The following is a 17,660-nucleotide window of genomic DNA, read 5'->3' on the forward strand; positions in this document are numbered from 1 at the left end:
ATACTTTCGAGAGCTTTAATTCGTTTTTTCAAAATACTTTGATACCATTTGTAATAGTGGTTCATCATTTTGTGGCCCCTTTTCACCCTGCATTGGTATCAGAAGTCTGATGCCACTACGGTGTGATAAGAGCATCTGCTAAATGAACAAAATATAGTGCCTTCAGAAAGTATTCACACCCCTTGACTTTATCAAAATGTTGTGTTAGTCTGAATTTAAAATTGATTAAATTAAGATTGTGTCACTGGCCTACACACAATACCCCATATAGTCAAAGTGGAATTATGTTTTAGGAAATCTTCACAAATTAATAAAAAATGTAAAGCTGAAATGTCTTGCGTCAATAAGTATTCAAACCCTTTGTTATGGCAACCCTAAATAAGTTCAAGAGTAAAAATGTGCTTAACAGGTCACATAATAAATTGCATGGACTAACTGTGTGTGCAATAGTGTTTAACACGATTTTTGAATGACTACCTCATCTCTGCACCCCACACATCCAGATAATTGTAAGGTCCCTCAGTTGAGCAGAGGATTTCAAACACAGATTAAACCGCAAAGAACAGGAAAGTTGTCCAATGCCTCGAACTGTGGATTAAGTCAAGGGGTATGAAGACTTACTTTCTGAAGGCACTGTACTACTAGAGCAAATTAGCCTTCCCCACCAGTGAGACAGTAATCTACTGTATATGGCTGGGAGGAAGGAATGTTTTCCTTCCTCCCAGTCATACATGTGAATTTCCACACTACATTGCAAAACACATCCCTTTCCAGGGAAATTTCCACATAGCAAAACCCACGTCTGTGTGAGGCATTCACATTCTTGAACATTAATGGATGTCACCTTACTGGTCATTTGTCATCCACTGAGTCAGGGGAGAAGAGTTATTTGTACGCAAATATGGGTGATAGAAAATCAGTCTCCTGCTCCAGAGCTGGATCAGGTACATGTTTCAGGCACGGCCAGGCACATACCTGGAACAGGAATATGATCAAAAGCATATTTACCAGTATTTCATATTAGCGGTCGATGACTGATATGGCAGGAATTCCTCTGATCACAGAACAGTTGATGTTAAGAATTGCGGAAACAATTCTAAACACCCATTATATTTGCTCCATTGACTACTGGATATTTCTGAATAGGGAATGCACATTTCATGCATGTCAAATCAGAGCACATTCTCAGAAATACAGGTTATAAAAAGTCAATTTCAAATGCACCCAAGTGATGTTATACCTTAGAATGAAAAACGGAATATGAACAATGTTTGACAATAGGAACACTGTATTCAAACAATATGTCCATATCACCATGGTGTAGTTTCATTGGAAATTAGTAGCTATAAAGCGCTTCAGGGCTAAGGAAATAAAAATCCAGAACAAGAGTTAAATATTTAACAGACAGAATAACTTCACAGGTGTTTCCCGTTATGTGAAACATCTTTGACTTATCTGAAGTACACTGCCTGTACAGCATGTAGCAAAATGTTCCAAGTGCCTCCTCACAACAAAGGCCAAACTCGTTTCACAATATGGCACGTTGTGCATTACCTTGCTTCCCTGGTGTCTCACATATTTTGGTTTGTTCATTACAGTTATGCTTGATTGACCATTTAGCGCTCATATCAATGTAGACATTTTTGGTCAAGCTAAAGAATGAAAGCTAATCAACAAGTCATTAACATTCCGTTTATTGCATCAGTTGTGTATGACAAGGGAATTTACTACAAAACTGACATTAAAACTGTCAGTGTGTGGTTAACTGTATACATATTGTATAGACACAGTAAAAGACATGGCAACATAAGTTACTACTACTGCAAATGAGCCTTTCCCTCCAGTGAAAAAGTTGTCCCAAATGTGGCCCAATGGCGCCATCAGGTGGATATTTTATGTATATGAAAAGTTACCCACATGGTTTCAATTAGTCTATCAAATGCAGTCTTTCTTGATCTCGCTCCCTGCGTTCTCGCCAACAGAGACATTTAGAGACACTAATAATGCAATGTCTTTACCATACATTTCTCACTATTCAAAAATAAAAGCCATATAAAAAATAAATCTGCCCATGATCCAAACATATGAACACATTTGATATCCCCCAAAGCAGTTAAAAGATATTCATCCAAATCAAGCCTATTATATGTAGGTCAGGTGGTTGTCTATTTACAACAAAACATTGGACAATACCTACGGACACACAAACTCAGGAATAAATGTGTTTTCCACTAGTGTCTGGATCAGAGATATACCAAGGGTTTAAAAATAACAGTCCAAATGTTTCCATAACAATAACATCTATATCATGTGTACTGGGTAGACGAGTACTGGACCATTCACAAAACCAGGGGCTGGACACAGGATAAGAGAGAGGAGTGTGGGGGTGTCTGGGGCAGAGCTGTAGGACAGTCACTGAGGGTTAGTGCACCCAGACTTGGACCAAAACCCAAATCAAAGCCCAGGCTTCACACCAGATCTAGGCCTCAGTCCACGTTCTGCCTGAGAATCCTCTTCTCTTCCTCTACGAAACTCTTGTCAGAGGTGGCCTGGCCCAGATCCCTCTTCCTCTTCTCCTTCTGTTGGAAGCTCTCCACCCTCCTCTTTTTTGCTGACACTGATGCCTTGTCTCCATCTTCGTCTACAACAGAGAGAAAATAGCACGTCAGAATTCTAATTCAGAAATTAACTGAGATTGCACAGCCACCTACTGTGCTTAAATCCTGCCTAACTAGCAGTGATTCCTCCCTGCTATAAATATCAAGTTACTGTGTGTCAGAGAGGGAGATAAATACTTTTTCTGTCTGAAAGTAATTGAGAGATGTGCAGGCATAGATATAGAACCCAGGTAGATAAGCAGATATAACAGTGTGAAATGTCTCCACTCGCGTCACAGAATTGCTAACTTTTCAGTGGCACAACTGGCTAGTACGTTGTCAAGCGAGCAGTAATGTCGGTTTGTGAGGCATTGGACCCTGGTTCAAGCAGTTGTTTGGACTTGGACAGTGTACCCTATGTAGTACCAAATAAGGAGGAAGCTATACCACAGACAAAAAGGGGAAAACCAGACATCATAGTGGCTATAAATCTGAAGCATCCGTTTAGGACTTCTCACCACTAAAGTTTATTGGTTTCGTACTGTTTAGCAGGTGTTATAGCAGTGCAATGAACTAGCTAGCTCCTAACAAGGAGCGCGTGGCGCAGTGGTCTAAGGCACTGCATCGCAGTGCTAGCTGTGCCACTAGAGATCCTGGTTCGAATCCAGGCTCTGTCGTAGCCGGCCGTGACACCAATGGGGCGACGCACAATTGGCCCAGCGTCGTCTAGGGTAGGGGAGGGAATGGCCGGCAGGGATGTAGCTCAGTTGGTAGAGCATGGCGTTTGCAACGCCAGGGTTGTGGGTTCGATTCCCACGGGGGTATAAAAAAAATAATGTAAGTCGCTCTGGATAAGAGCGTCTGCTAAATGACGTAAATGTAATGTAAATGTCAAATAAACAATTAAAATGTAAAGAAAAAATACAACAAAAAGCACGATTTTAAGAACGGTGGGACGAATCCAAATAACCCAAATAGCACTGTAGCAGTATCAAAATGCAATATATACAGTGGGGAGAACAAGTATTTGATAACCTGCAAAATCGGCAGTGTTTCCTACTTACAAAGCAAGTAGAGGTCTGTAGCCTCCAGGCTGTGTAAGGGCTATTTTACCAAGAAGGAAAGTGATGGAGTGCTGCATCAGATGACCTGGCCTCCACAATCCCCCGACCTCAACCCAATTAAGATGGTTTGGGATGAGTCGGACGGCAGAGTGAAGGAAAAGCAGCCAACAAGTGCTCAGCATATGTGGGAAATCATTCAAGACTGTTGGAAAAGCATTCCAGGTGAAGCTGGTTGAGAGAATGCCAAGAGTGTGCAAAGCTGTCATCAAGGCAAAGGGTGGCTATTTGAAGAATCTCAAATAGAAAATATATTTTCATTTGTTTAACACTTCTTCTGTTACTACATGATTCCATATGTGTTATTTCATAGTTTTGATGTCTTCACTATTATTCTACAATGTAAAACATAAAAAAAAAAAAAAAAAAACTTGAATGAGTAGGTGTCCAAACTATTGACTGGTAGTGTATGTACACCGGGGGGAATTTACACAAGATAAAGAATGATATGTAGCTACAGCAGTAGATATATTAGAGTGAGCCATGTCAAGAATCCAGTATATAAATGAATGTGGTGTGTATAAACCGTACAACTAAAATACAATGTACAGTAGTAGAAATATTAGAATAAGCTATGGTCGGGGATACAGTGACCAATTGGGACGTGACCAGTGGTTCAATGTCTCTACAACATGGGCTGTGAGTGTGTGTTTTGTGTGAGTGAGTGTGCATCACCTGGTATGCTGAGTGAGTGTGTTTCAGTAGGCGTTCCCTAACAGAAATCTGCAAATACATAATAAAAAGCGCCAATTGGATCTCGCTAGGTCGTGGTTGGCTCTACCCACCTCCTTGCTTGTTTCTGCCCATTATGCTTCATTTGCTCCCATTGGAAAGAACGCCAATGATAAATCTTGGGTTAGTTATCAGTATCTTTGGCTATACTAAGCAGGGAGACTGTGGTCAGTCATACAGGCAATATTGTTTTCCCCCTACCTGAATCTGATGGCTGTTCCTCTGTGGGCAGGAAGACAGCGTTGCCCGTGTGAGGCTGTGGAGCGTCTTCTCCGTTATCCTCGTAGATGTTGGACCACTTTATGGCCATGTCCATACCCGGGGGAGCTCCCTTCTTGGGCTTCTCTGTTTCTGTGGCGTAAGTCTGAGGAGGGGGCACCGCATTCGTCTTCCACACCTTGAACTCCTTGGCAGGCTGCAGGCAAAGATACTTATAACCAACTCCCCTTTTCATAAAAAAAACGAAAGGTTTTTCCTATTCATCTGTGCCGCAAGGGTACGGTTTACAATGCATGGGGTTATAATACAACACATTTTACTACCTATCTGGTGTATGTGGCAACAACAAAAAAACACTGGCCAGTTTATTAGGTCACAAAAATGGTTTGCGCCTACAGACAGTGAGTCATGTGGCTGTGGCTTGCTATATAAAGCAGGTAGACATGCATTGAGGCATTCAGTTACTGTTCGATTGAATGTTATAATGGGCAAAGCGAGTGACCTAAGCGGCTGAGCGTGGTATGATGGGTGCCAGGCGTGCCGGTTCTAGGGCTGTGGCGGTCACGAAATTTCGTCAGCCGGTGATTGTCAAGCAAATAACTGCCAGTCTCACGGTAATTGACCGTTAATTAACATAAACACATTTAGCATCTCCTGGGTTCCACACATAGCCTACAAGCCACTAATGCAGACCTTTGGAAAAACTACATATTAAAAAGTCTAATAAATCCATGTAATATAGCGTACACCTTCACAATAAATCCATTATTTACTTTAGACAGGTCTAAAGAAACATGATATGAAGAAAATGTAGTCCATTTCAGAAGAACAGAATAGCATACTCTGAGTTGTCCTTATGTTAGGTCCTAATCTGGCTATGCCACATGGCTGTGGGCTACGCTAGTTCATTTAGCAGACAAGATTTGCTTATAATACCTGTGGCATTATTTTATAGTATGAAGAATGCAATTGAACAAAGTTGAATAAAATAGAAAGGATATTTTCTCCAAATGATTTGAGGGAGTGCGCACATGCGGCTATTCTGTGTTGAGTTGTTAACAAAGAAATAGGTACTCTTTATATGCTAAACTTAGAGTCATTAATGTAACTTTAGTTGTTCTACAAAGGTAGTGCTACATGTTTTGATTTTTTTATACATTGTAATATAAGGCTGCATGATGCGAGTCGCTTGAAAGGCATGAGATCTGCTTTGTTTTTGCGCAGGCTGTACACACTTAATCAGTCTCTCATTCACAATTTGACAAGCACTTGATATTGCCTCGAATTTCCCAGCGGCATCCCCTTTGGGTGGCCGTAATGCACCCTAAAAAAATCCATGCCGTTGTGCCCTTGGGCTAAATATTATAATTATAATTCCCTTCTCCCTGAGTGCTGCGTGCTCCGAAGCACCACTCACTCACATGGCTCTCCATCACGTGATCGGGTCTTTCTCACAGACTACAAGTGAAGACAGACATCGGAGACGCAACTGCGCACGTCCTTATCCAATTCTGAGGTGCATATTGAAGACCTGTCCACATTTACTTTTCGTTAGCCAACAAGCTGAGTAGGCCTAACGAACAGCACAAGCACTAGCCTATGTCAATCTACTATCCCCCATAGTACAAAAGCAGACCTATTCTATTCTGTGAGAAATAATTATTCCAAACATAGTCTGGGACAGTTGTGGGATGCGATAGCTCCCAAATTAATACAACTACTAGTATCAAAAAACCTGACAATGCGGCTGACGCAACAGATCAGAACGTTTAGCTTAACATGTTGATAAACTATTAGGCTATTTCTTCACATTATAAGCGCAGCAACGTGCACACAGCAATAGGCTATAAGCGCGAATGTTCCATTAGCGGGAAAACAACATTATCAAAAGTGACTGCAAATGTGATTTACGCATATAATGCTTTTATTATAAAAAGGTGCATTTCTACACGCTGCTTATGAATGCCAGTTAGGTTCTACGCCCTTTGTAAAGCAGATGTGCTTAATTTTAAGAAGTTATTTGGCCACTTTAGTTGTGATACAAACCTTACCCCCCCAAAAATTGTCCCTTTCCTAAATTAGCCATGTGGTTTTTACTTAATTCTCCGTTCTGGCCAATGATTATAACAGCGATTCTGATCCAACCATACATTCATACATTTTGCCCCTGGACTGAAAGGATGGAAGTTCAATATGTAGAAGGCTAATGTTAACTAGCTAATGCTGCCCATGAAAGGAAATTAGGCTAGCGAGCAAGCATTTTAGCCAGGTAGTTTAGGACAACAAAAAATAAAAGCGTGTACTGCATGACAGAGTCAGACCGTTTCGTCAACATGAAAGAGAGGAGGGTGGCATTGGTGTTTCTCTACCAGTAAGGTGAGTCAACATGTTTTTTCTACTTGCAAGAACGCACGCACACAAACACAAATCAGAACAATGGACAGCCACCTCATATTTAGCTTACGTTGATTGGACTAAATAGTTTTTGGTATCTTTTAGTTGTCACTGTATTAGACTAATAAGCATAGGTGATTTGATGATGTTGAAATGTTAAAGTTGAAATGGTGATGGAATAGTGGAGGCAGCTCCTGTTTTCTTTGTGACTTGCAGTAACTCTGTGGTTCTAAATCAATAGTTATTTAGTGGTCCGAAAATGTCTGGAAAAACTTGCTTGACCATGCTGTAGGTTATGTAAGTGTTTGTTCCATGCAATATGCTTCGTGGACTTCACCGGACAGAGGTTGCTGTCCGGTTTTGTGATGAAACAAAAGGTGTGGTTGAATTTATTCTGCCACTGTCTTCTTATTGTCTCAGCCTTAGGCTTATATATCACGGTCGCAAGGCAAATGAACTAACAGGTTATAGAGCAAACAACACAATTATCACAACATAGGTTGTAATATGGCTTCCACACGGCCCTTTCCCACTTAGACAAAAGGAACACCTACGTGAGAATGCTGTTAATTGACTACAGCTCAGCGTTCAACACCATAGTGCCCTCCAAGCTCATCACTAAGCTTAGGACCCTGGGACAGAACACCTCCCTCTGCAACTGGATCCTGGACTTACTGATGGGCCGCCCCCAGGTGGTGAGGGTAGGCAACAACACATCCGCCACGCTGACCCTTAACACGGGGGCACCTCGGGTGCGCGCTTAGTCCCCACCTGTACTACCTGTTCACCCACGACTGCGTGTCCACGCTTGACTCCAACACCATCATTAAGTTTGCAGACGAAACGACGGTGGTAGGCCTGATCACCGTCGCCGTGATAGCCTATAGGGAGGAGGTCATAGACCTGGCAGTGTGAACTACAGGAAACTGAGGGCCGAGCTCGCCCCCATTCACATTGATGGGGCTGTAGTGGAGCGGGTCGAGAGATTCAAGTTCCTCTGTGTCCACATCACTAAGGGATCTATCAAGGTCAAAACACACCAACACAGTCATGAAGAGGGCACGACAACACCTTTCCCCCCCTCAGGAAGCTGAAAAGATTTGGCATTGGCCCACAGATCCTCAAAAGGTTCTACAGCTGCACCAATGAGAGCATCTTGACTGGCTGCATCACCGCTTGGTATGGCAACTGCTTGGCATCCGACCGCAAGGCGGTACAGAGGGTAGTGCATACGGCCCTGTATATCACTGGGGCCGAACTCTCTGCCATCCAGGACTATACCAGGCAGAGGAAGGCCCTAACAATTGTCAAAGACTCCAGACACCCAAGTCATAGACAGTTCTCTCTGCTACCGCACGGCGATCGATACTGATGCGAAGCCTGGAACCAACAGGACCCTGAACAGCTTCTACCCCTGAGCCATAAGACTGCTAAATAGTTAGTTAAATAGTTAACCAAATAGCTACCCGGACAATCTGTTTTGACCCTTTTTGCACTAACTTTGACTCATCACATACATGGTTGCTACTGTTTACCATCGGTCACTTTATTCCTAGTTATATGTACATATCTACTTCAATTACCTCATACCCCTGCACATCGACTCGGTCCTGGTGCTCCTTGTATATACTAATGTATCTATTATTACGTGTTTTACTTATCTATGATTTTTCTCTCTCTGCATTGTTGAGAAGGGCCCGTAAGTAAGTATGTCACTGCTAGTCCACACCCGTTGTTTACGAAGGATGTGACGAATACAATTTCATTTTTGGGGGGGAAATAGACGTTGGATTACTTAATGGAGCAAAAAAAATATTTTAATAACGGAGCATTTTCTCAATTCAAACGAACCACCTGCAACTGGACACAGACATTTGAGAAGATGCATGTTTGGCCGAATCGAGAACGAAGACAGTACCGCCAGGTTCAGGTTGGTTGAAAATTCTCTGCTACGCCAAACAGTACCTATCCTGTAAAGGCTAATGGAGGAGCATCACATTAGCCGTTACAAACTGCTAGCCAATATAACATGTTAGCTGGCAGTCAACTAAAACTAGAAAATCCCTGGAATAGAGCTCGCCAGTTGACGAGCTGTGGAAAGTTGGCGGAAATGGATGATGAATTCGAATCAAGCAGCGCGTCAAGCAAAGTTGGTGAAGACGAATGTTCTGAAAGGAAAACAGTAGTATCGAAAACTGGAACAAAAAGGAAATTGTCTAAAATTGGAGAGGAGGATACTTGTATGAATGATAATACATTGTTTCTTGTTGGGTGCGTTTGTTGAGTAAGGATGCATATGTGGGAAAAGTAGAGTCCGTCAGAGTGACCAGGAGTGGTCTTATTTGGATTAATTGTATTTCTGAAGAACAGAGGAAGATTGCAGTGAGCCTCAAAATAATCCAGACAATATAAGTTTTGCGTTTGAACTTTGGAGTAGAGCACCAGTCAAAGGAGTCATCTCAGGGGTGACGACGGATGTTCTGGTTGAATCCCTGAAGACAATTCCTGGTGTGGTTGGTGCCCGGCGTCTGACCCGCTGGGTGAATGGAGAAAAATAAGAAAGTCTGCCGGTCCTGTTGTTTTTTGATAAAGAGCAAATACCTACGCAGGTGAAGCTTAGTTATGTAAGATACGATGTAAGAGCTTTCGTCTCCAAACCATTGCAGTGTAAGAATTGTAAAGGATTTGGACCATGTTTCAAGTGTGTGCAGACGGACAGAGTATATTGAAGAACGGTGTATAGAAAGACGACGGTGTTGCAATTGTGGTGGGGATCATGATCCCAAGTTCCTGGAGTGCCCTGTAAGGGTGAAGGAGATTGAGGTGGCAAAAGTTACGAGCGGTCAATCGAATCTCCTATGCGGAGGCGATTAAAATAATTGAGTAAAGTGATGCTAGTGAAAATATGGTAGTGGATGCACCACAGCCTGTAGTAAATGTTTGCTGCTAGTCAAAAGATACCCTGTGTGTTAAAAAGGTGGATTTTGTGGCGTTCATTGCCACAGTTATAAATTGTACGGCTCAAGTCTCAAAGAAATCTAAGAAACTGGACATTATTGTGGCTGCGGCAGAAAAGTTTTTGGGACTTAATGATTTTACATCTGAAGACTTGCAAGGGGTACTGGCGCCGGAAGACCTGACCTCCCAGGTTGCCCTGGAGCCTGTGTAGGGATCAGATTTTTATTGATTTATTATTAAACAGAATTTTTTTGATTTAGTTTGTTTATTTACTGTTGGTTTTACAGCCCTCTAAACAATTGTACTATTATGTGTTTTTTTTTCGCGTTATTTGTAATTTATTCTGCACATAATGTTTCTGCCACCGTCTCTTATGACCAAAAAGAGCTTCTGGATATCAGGACAGCGATTACTCACCTCGTATTGGACGAAGATTTTTTCTTCAACGAGTCGGACGCGAAGGAAATTCTACAGATACCCGCCAAGGCCCAAATCCCCGTTATTCGCATGAGAAAGAGACACAGAGATATCGTGGACGTAGGTCAGGGTGCCTTGTAAGGATCCGACGGCGAGTAAACTGCCTCTTCCATCAAACCTATTAGCCAATGTTCAATAATTTGAAAATAAATTGGACGACCTAAGATTATCCTACCAACGGGACATTAAAAACTGTAATATCTTATGTTTCACCAAGTCGTGGCTGAACGACGACATGGATAACATACAGCTGGCGGGATGTACGCTACATCGGCAGGATAGAACGACTGACTCCGGTAAGACAAAGGGTGGCGGTCTGTGTATATTTGTAAATAACATCTGGTGCATAGAATCTAATACTAAGGAAGTCTCTAGGTTTTGCTCGCCTGAGGTAGAGTATCTCACGATAAGCTGTAGACTACACTATTTACCAAGAGAGTATTCATCTATATTTCTCGTAGCCGTCTATTTACCACCAGAAACCAATGCTGGCACTAAGATTGCACTCAATGAGCTGTATAAGGCCATAAGTAAACAGGAAAATGCTCATCCAGAGGCAGCGCTCCTAGTGGCCGGGGGACTTTAATGCAGGGAAACTTAAATCCGTTCTACCTAATTTCTACCAGCATGTTAAATATGCAACTGGAGAAAAAATTTAAAATAATAAAACAACAAATAATTAAAGAAAAAAAAAAACTCTTGACCACCTTTACACTACATTTAACATTTACATTTTAGTTATTTAGCAGACACTCTTATCCAGAGCGATTTACAGGAGCAATTAGGGTTAAGTGCCTTGCTCAAAGGCACATCGACAGATTTTTCACCTAGTCAGCTCAGGGATTAGAACCAATAGTTATTCCGATAGCATTGAGTACAACACCACATCAGTCACTGGTTTCATCAATAAGTGCATCGATGACGTCGTCCCCACAGTGACCGCACGTACATACCCCAACCAGAAGCCATGGATTACAGGCAACATCCGCACTGAGCTAAAGGGTAGTGCTGCTACTTTCAAGGAGCGAGACTCTAACCCGGACGCTTATAAGAAATCCCGCTATGCCTTCCGAGTCAATACAGGACTAAGATTGAATCGTACTACACCGGCTCTGACGCTTGTCGGATGTGGCAGGGCTTGAAAACTATTACAGACTACAAAGGGAAGCACAGCCGCGAGCTGCCCAGTGACACAAGCCTACCAGACGAGCTAAATCACTTCTATGCTCGCGTCGAGGCAAGCAACACTGAAGCATGCATGAGAGCATCAGCTGTTCCGGATGACTGCGTGATCATGCTCTCCGTAGCCGATGTGAGTAAGACTTTTAAGCAGGTCAACATTCACAAGGCCGCAGGGCCAGACAGATTACCAGGATGTGTACTCCGAGCATGTGCTGACCAACTGGCAAGTGTCTTCACTGACATTTTCAACATGTCCCTGACGACTGAGTCTGTAATACCAACATGTTTCAAGCAGACCACCATAGTCCCTGTGCCCAAGAAAACTAAGAACCTGCCTAAATGACTACCGACCCATAGCACTCACGTCTGTAGCCTAGAAGTGCTTTGAAAGGCTGGTCATGGCTCACATCAACACCATTATCCCAGAAACCCTAGACCCACCGAATTTGAATACCGCCCCAACAGATCCACAGATGATGCAATCTCTATTGCACTCCACACTGCCCTTTCCCACCTGGACAAGAGGAACACCTACATGAGAATGCTATTCATTGACTACAGCTCAGCGTTCAACACCATAGTGCCCTCAAAGCTCATCACTAAGCTAAGGACCCTGGGACTAAACACCTCCCTCTGCAACAGGATCCTGGACTTCCTGACGGGCCGCCCCCAGGTGGTAAGGGTAGGTAACAACACATCTGCCACGCTGTTCCTCAACACTGGGGCCCCTCAGGGGTGCGTGCTCAGTCCCCTCCTGTACTCCCTGTTTACCCATGACTGCATGGACAGGCACAACTCCAACCCCATGTGGTACCAGGATAACAACCTCTCCCTCAACGTGATCAAGACAAAGGAGATTATTGTGGACTACAGGAAAAAAAAGAGGACTGAGCACGCCCCCATTCTCATCGACAGGGCTGTAGTGGAACAGGTTGAGAGCTTCAAGTTCCTTGGTGTCCACATCACCAACAAAATATCATGGTCCAAACACACCAAGACAGTCGTGAAGAGGGCACGACAAAGCCTATTCCCCCTCAGGAGACTGAAAAGATTTGGCATGTGTCCTCAGATCCTCAAAAAGTTATACAGCTGCACCATCAAGAACATCCTGACTGGTTGCATCACCGCCTGGTATGGCAACTGCTCACCAGCTTGTAGTCCTTAAACTCCGGAATTAAATTAACTCTGGTTCGTACAGCCATCCCTACAGAATAAATTAATGGGGAAAGAATACAGTTTGGGAATAAACGCCGAAGATAAGGTCTGAGGTTAACACAGGCTTAGGAGGTCGTATAAGTTTTAATAGCAGTCAGTTAACATGACCTTTATGAATTATGAAACTTTTGTGATTTGTTTTTTATTATAACATAAATTCTTCAAAATTCACAAAAAGTGACGTTAGCTGATGAAGGTTCTCTCAGAACAAAACGTATAAGATTTCCTAAGCCTGTGATTACCACAGACATTAATTTAGCCGTTTATCCAAAACGCCATTCATTTCCTCATAGCAGCCTGTGTCTGAGTTAGGGTCTACAAAAAGACGCCATTACTATTTATCTCTAAACCTGTATCAACACTGTAGCTTGCTTGTAAAACTAGCTAGCTGGTAGAATACAGTACAGTGGTGTTTCACTGACTAATGTAACACTACACTAGCTACTAGCAGTAGCTGCTGTGTTTTTGTGTCACTGTGGGAATTAATTTAGTTAGCTAGTTAACGTTACATTGCAAGCTAACTACACAAGTTACTAGGTCAACAACTAGCTAGCTACGTCAACAGTATTTGTACAGTACCTCTTCAGGAGCTTTCACGGCGCGACTCTCCCAATCTATCTGTTTATTCAATGGGTTGTACAGGAAGGATGGCTTGGAAACCGACTTGAAGAGCTCATCAGGTTTGGGTAGAGGAGCTCCACTAACCGCCCGCTTGGTCCCGTGTTGGGGAGATTTGCTGCCGCTTCCAGTAGCATCGCCCCCACCCTTTCCTTTCGATTTCTTCTGGCCCTGTTCATCAGAATCGCTGCTGTTACTATCGCTACTGTCACTCAGATCATCGTAACTCATGAAGTAATGGAAAGAGTCTGGTTTCTTCTTATCAACCATACTGATGAAAATATTACATTTGCTAGTAATACGATGAGTTTAACTTTAGAGATAGGAATATAATGCCCCTAGCTAATTGGCAATCAACCTTGATGATTTTGCTGGTTACTCCATTTTGAATCACCACTGCCGTAAAATACGTAATACCCTAAAAAGTTGTCGTAAAACTATCTTCTTAAAGGAGCAGTAGTCCCTTTTTTCAAGACACTCAACATAACTTTCTAAACAGGTACTTCATCAAGCTCAGTGCACAACCACATTGTATATTTACCATAAACAAAATGTATTTTCAGTTCTTAACCCAGGGCTGTAATATACAGCGTGTGTGAGTGTCTCTTAAGCTATAGATTATTTGTATAGTATGGTATACAGTATATGCTGATGAAAAATATAAACATAACATGTAGGTTGTGGTCCCATGTTTCATGAGCTGAAATAAAAGATCAAATACATTTTCCATACGCACAAAAAGCTTATTTAGCTCAAATGTTGTGCACAAATTTCTTTACATCCCTGTTAGTGAGCATTTCTCCTTTGCCAAGATAATCCATCCACCTGTGACAGGTGTGGCATATCAAGAAGCTGATTAAACAGCATGATCATTACACAGGTGCACTTTGTGTTGGGGACAATAAAAGGCTGCTCTAAAATGTGCAGTTTTGTCACACAACACAATGCCACAGATGTCTCAAGTTTTGAGGGAGTGTGCAATTGGCAAGGTGACTGCAGGAATGTCCACCAGAGCTGTTGCCAGAGAATTTAGTGTTTAATTCTCTACCAATGTCGTTTTAGAGAATTTGGCAGCCTCACAACCGCAGACCACATGTAACAACGCCAGCCCAGGACCTCCACATCCGGCTTCTTCACCTGCAGGATCGTCTGAGACCAGCCTCCCGGACAGTTGTGGGTTTGCACAACCAAAGAATTTCTGCACAAACTGTAAGAAACCGTCTCAGGGAAGCTCATCTGTGTACCCGTCGTCCTCACCAGGGTCTTGACCTGACTGCAGTTTGGTGTCGTAACCGACTTCAGTGGGCAAATGCTCACCTTCGATGGCCACTGGCATGCTGGAGAAGTGTGCTCTTCACATATGAATCCCGGTTTCAACTGTACTGAGCAGATGGCAGACAGCGTGTTTGACGTTGTGTGGGCAAGCGGTTTTCTGATGTCAACGCTGTGAATAGAATGCCCCACGGTGGCGTGGGGTTATCGTATGGGCAGGCATAAGGTACGGACAACAAACACAATTGTATTTAATCGATGGCAATTTGAATGCTAGAGATACCGTAACGAGATCCTGACACCCATTGTCGTGCCATTCATCCGCCGCCATCACCTCATGTTTCAGCATGATAATGCACAGCCCATGTCGCAAGGATCTCTACGCAATTCCTGGAAGCTGAAAATGTCCCAGACGTGTACAACAGCGTGTTCCAGTTTCCGCCAATATCCAGCAACTTCGCACAGCCATTGAAGAGGAGTGGGACCACATTCCACAGGCCACAATCAACAGCCTGATCAACATGCATAGGAAATGTGTTGCGCTGCATGAGGCAAAGGTGGTCACACCAGATACTGACTGGTTTTCTGTTCCACGCCCCTAAATTTCTGTATTCCCAGTCATGTGAAATCCATAGATTAGGGCCTAATGAATGTATTTAAATTGTTTGATTTCTTTATGTCAACTGCCTTTTATTTATTTGTTCAGTGTATATTTTTTTGCAAAACACTTTGGGGGGCCAAAAATAATCACTTGCGGGCCGGTTTTGGTCTGCGGGCCGCCTGTTGCCGACCCCTGACATAGAGGACTCCACATCTCATGAAAATAGTTATTTTATACATACAGTATACTGTCAACATTACAATGTATTGAATAAGTAGATTTTATACTTGTCTCTTATCTCAGGTGGGCTCGTCATAGTAAATTAAGTATAAGGTTCAGGGTGATGTACTATTTGGACAACACCCTCCGAATATCTTGTCATGTAACATTGGTGCTATTTGATCAGTTACGATCAGAGCCTCTTTTCACTCACTAGCAGCTTGTGGATAGTAACATTAGGGACTTTAGTGCACTTTCTGGCAAACTCAAAAAAGTGTGTGAATGAGTGCAGAAAAATACATGGCTTATGTAACCTTCAGATTGCACAATAATATGATTGATCTGTCCGTTGTCATGACAATATGGTATACTCCGAGTCGATATTCACGTCATAAGAAGGATTTCCCTTTCGACCACGGCCACAAATTGGTGTTTTTTTCTTCTTCTTCCCATCACAAAAGATACAGAAATAACAAAACATACTGAAAAGATGCTGTGTTGTTTAATGTACTTGTAACCAGGTCGAAAATCCCGACCTACGGTTCACAATGCTCCCATGTAGGGAAATAGAGCCTGAGAGAAGAGCCATGTGCGGCTTCAGGCTCTTCGGCGTGGGAGAGTGGGAAATGTGGGGACCCGGTGTCCAAGAAGGCTGGCTACACATAGTTATGTGTGTGGAAAACATTTTATCACACATAAGACTTTAACTTGTTTAGTATAGTCTGTTTGTAACTCCACTCACTACTGTATAGTTTGTTTATGTTGTTGGTCTTGTCTAGCTGAATGTTCCGGTCTGCTTGTTTCAGTCAATTACAAAAAAATACATTTAAGAAAGGTACAAAATATTACTTTTCAACACTGCCTGCTCCCGAGCATTCTCACTACTAAGCAAAACATAATATTGTAGGGCTTCCATCATGCCCCTTTTCATGATGGTCTAGGAAAATAAACATATTTAAATTAATTTCTGTATTGTGAAAATGTTCAGACCTCATGCACTTGCAGAACACATTGTTGTCATAATCCCAAATATGTTAAAAAAATAAATTAAAAATATGTATGCACTCACTAACTGTAAGTCGCTCTGGATAACAGCGTCTGCTAAATGACTAAAATGTAAATAATTTGTTCTCATGTTCCTCTTCCACGGCTATCCAGTTGTAAAAAGATTTCAAAAATATGACCACAAGGGAGCGATATAACGCTTCTTCTTGAATGTGTGACTGAGGCAAGAGACTGCTAGGACAGCTCAATCACTGTCTGCTATATCAGCCTCCATATCATGCACATACATATGTAAGAAGTCAACAGTTCAATTTGATGTTAGAATTAAGTTTATTGTACAATGTGGATGAAAAGCTAAAATCAAGATACTATGTTAATGTCTGAGCTAGGCTACCATTCTAACTAAACATCTAAAACAGAAATGGGCAACTCCTTGGGGGCTGGAGTATTGTCAAACTTTTCCCCCATCCCTAGCAAACACAGTTGATGAAACTAATTGCATTCTAAACTGAAGATCATGATTAGTTGATTATTGGAGTCAGGTGTGTTAGCTGGGGCTGGGGATAAAGTGTGACACCAACCAGGCCCCTGAGGAATGTAGTTGTCCATCCCTGATCTAAAATACCCAAAACCAAGAAACCTGAGTCAAAACATGGACAATTCTCAACACTTCTATGGGATACACAAGGTCACTCAAAAGGTACATCTGAAAATGTTATTGTAGTTTATGACGAATTCAATCTAGGCTCTTGGTGTAAAATGTTGTCATGTGGAACAACACATTATTTTGAAGGGGGGGCAGTACCTTAATCAGCAATGAAAATTGTCATCACTGATTAATTAAGATTGAGGTAAAATTCCTTGAATAGATTTAGTCTTTTGGCGATTTGTTAAAAAATTCAAATTATCACAAGCAAATGCCTTGGTGGGATGACGTGATTATTATAACTTTCAGCAGTAGAATACAACTGCAGCCCAGTTGTATTCTACTGCCTGCTCTGCTCTGGTCAAAAGTAGCGCACTATGTAGGGAATAGGGTACCATTTGGGA

At 42.3% G+C, this 17,660-nt stretch overlaps 1 protein-coding gene across 1 annotated transcript; it reads right to left on the reverse strand.

The window, feature by feature from the left end:
- Nucleotides 1–1,678: 1,678 nt before the first annotated feature.
- On the reverse strand, nucleotides 1,679–13,903 carry LOC121540462 (UPF0690 protein C1orf52 homolog). The gene is made up of 3 exons (XM_041849340.1): nucleotides 13,475–13,903; nucleotides 4,652–4,865; nucleotides 1,679–2,641 (listed from the first exon to the last, which is right to left on the reverse strand). The coding sequence occupies exons 1-3, from the start codon at nucleotides 13,781–13,783 to the stop codon at nucleotides 2,487–2,489; spliced, it is 678 nt and encodes a 225-aa protein (XP_041705274.1). The 5' UTR covers nucleotides 13,784–13,903; the 3' UTR covers nucleotides 1,679–2,486.
- Nucleotides 13,904–17,660: the final 3,757 nt, after the last annotated feature.

The sequence above is a fragment of the Coregonus clupeaformis genome, unplaced genomic scaffold, assembly GCF_020615455.1.
Source record: "Coregonus clupeaformis isolate EN_2021a unplaced genomic scaffold, ASM2061545v1 scaf0127, whole genome shotgun sequence".
Lineage (NCBI taxonomy): Eukaryota > Metazoa > Chordata > Actinopteri > Salmoniformes > Salmonidae > Coregonus > Coregonus clupeaformis.

Coding starts and splice junctions, on each gene's coding strand:
- LOC121540462 (XM_041849340.1), bottom strand. CDS start 13,783: ATGGTTGATAAGAAGAAACCAGACTCTTTCCATTACTTCATGAGTTAC. Junction 4,866..13,474: donor CCGTGAAAGCTCCTGAAGAG/GTACTGTACAAA, acceptor CTTTGCCTGCAG/CCTGCCAAGGAGTTCAAGGT. Junction 2,642..4,651: donor GGAACAGCCATCAGATTCAG/GTAGGGGGAAAA, acceptor TCTCTGTTGTAG/ACGAAGATGGAGACAAGGCA.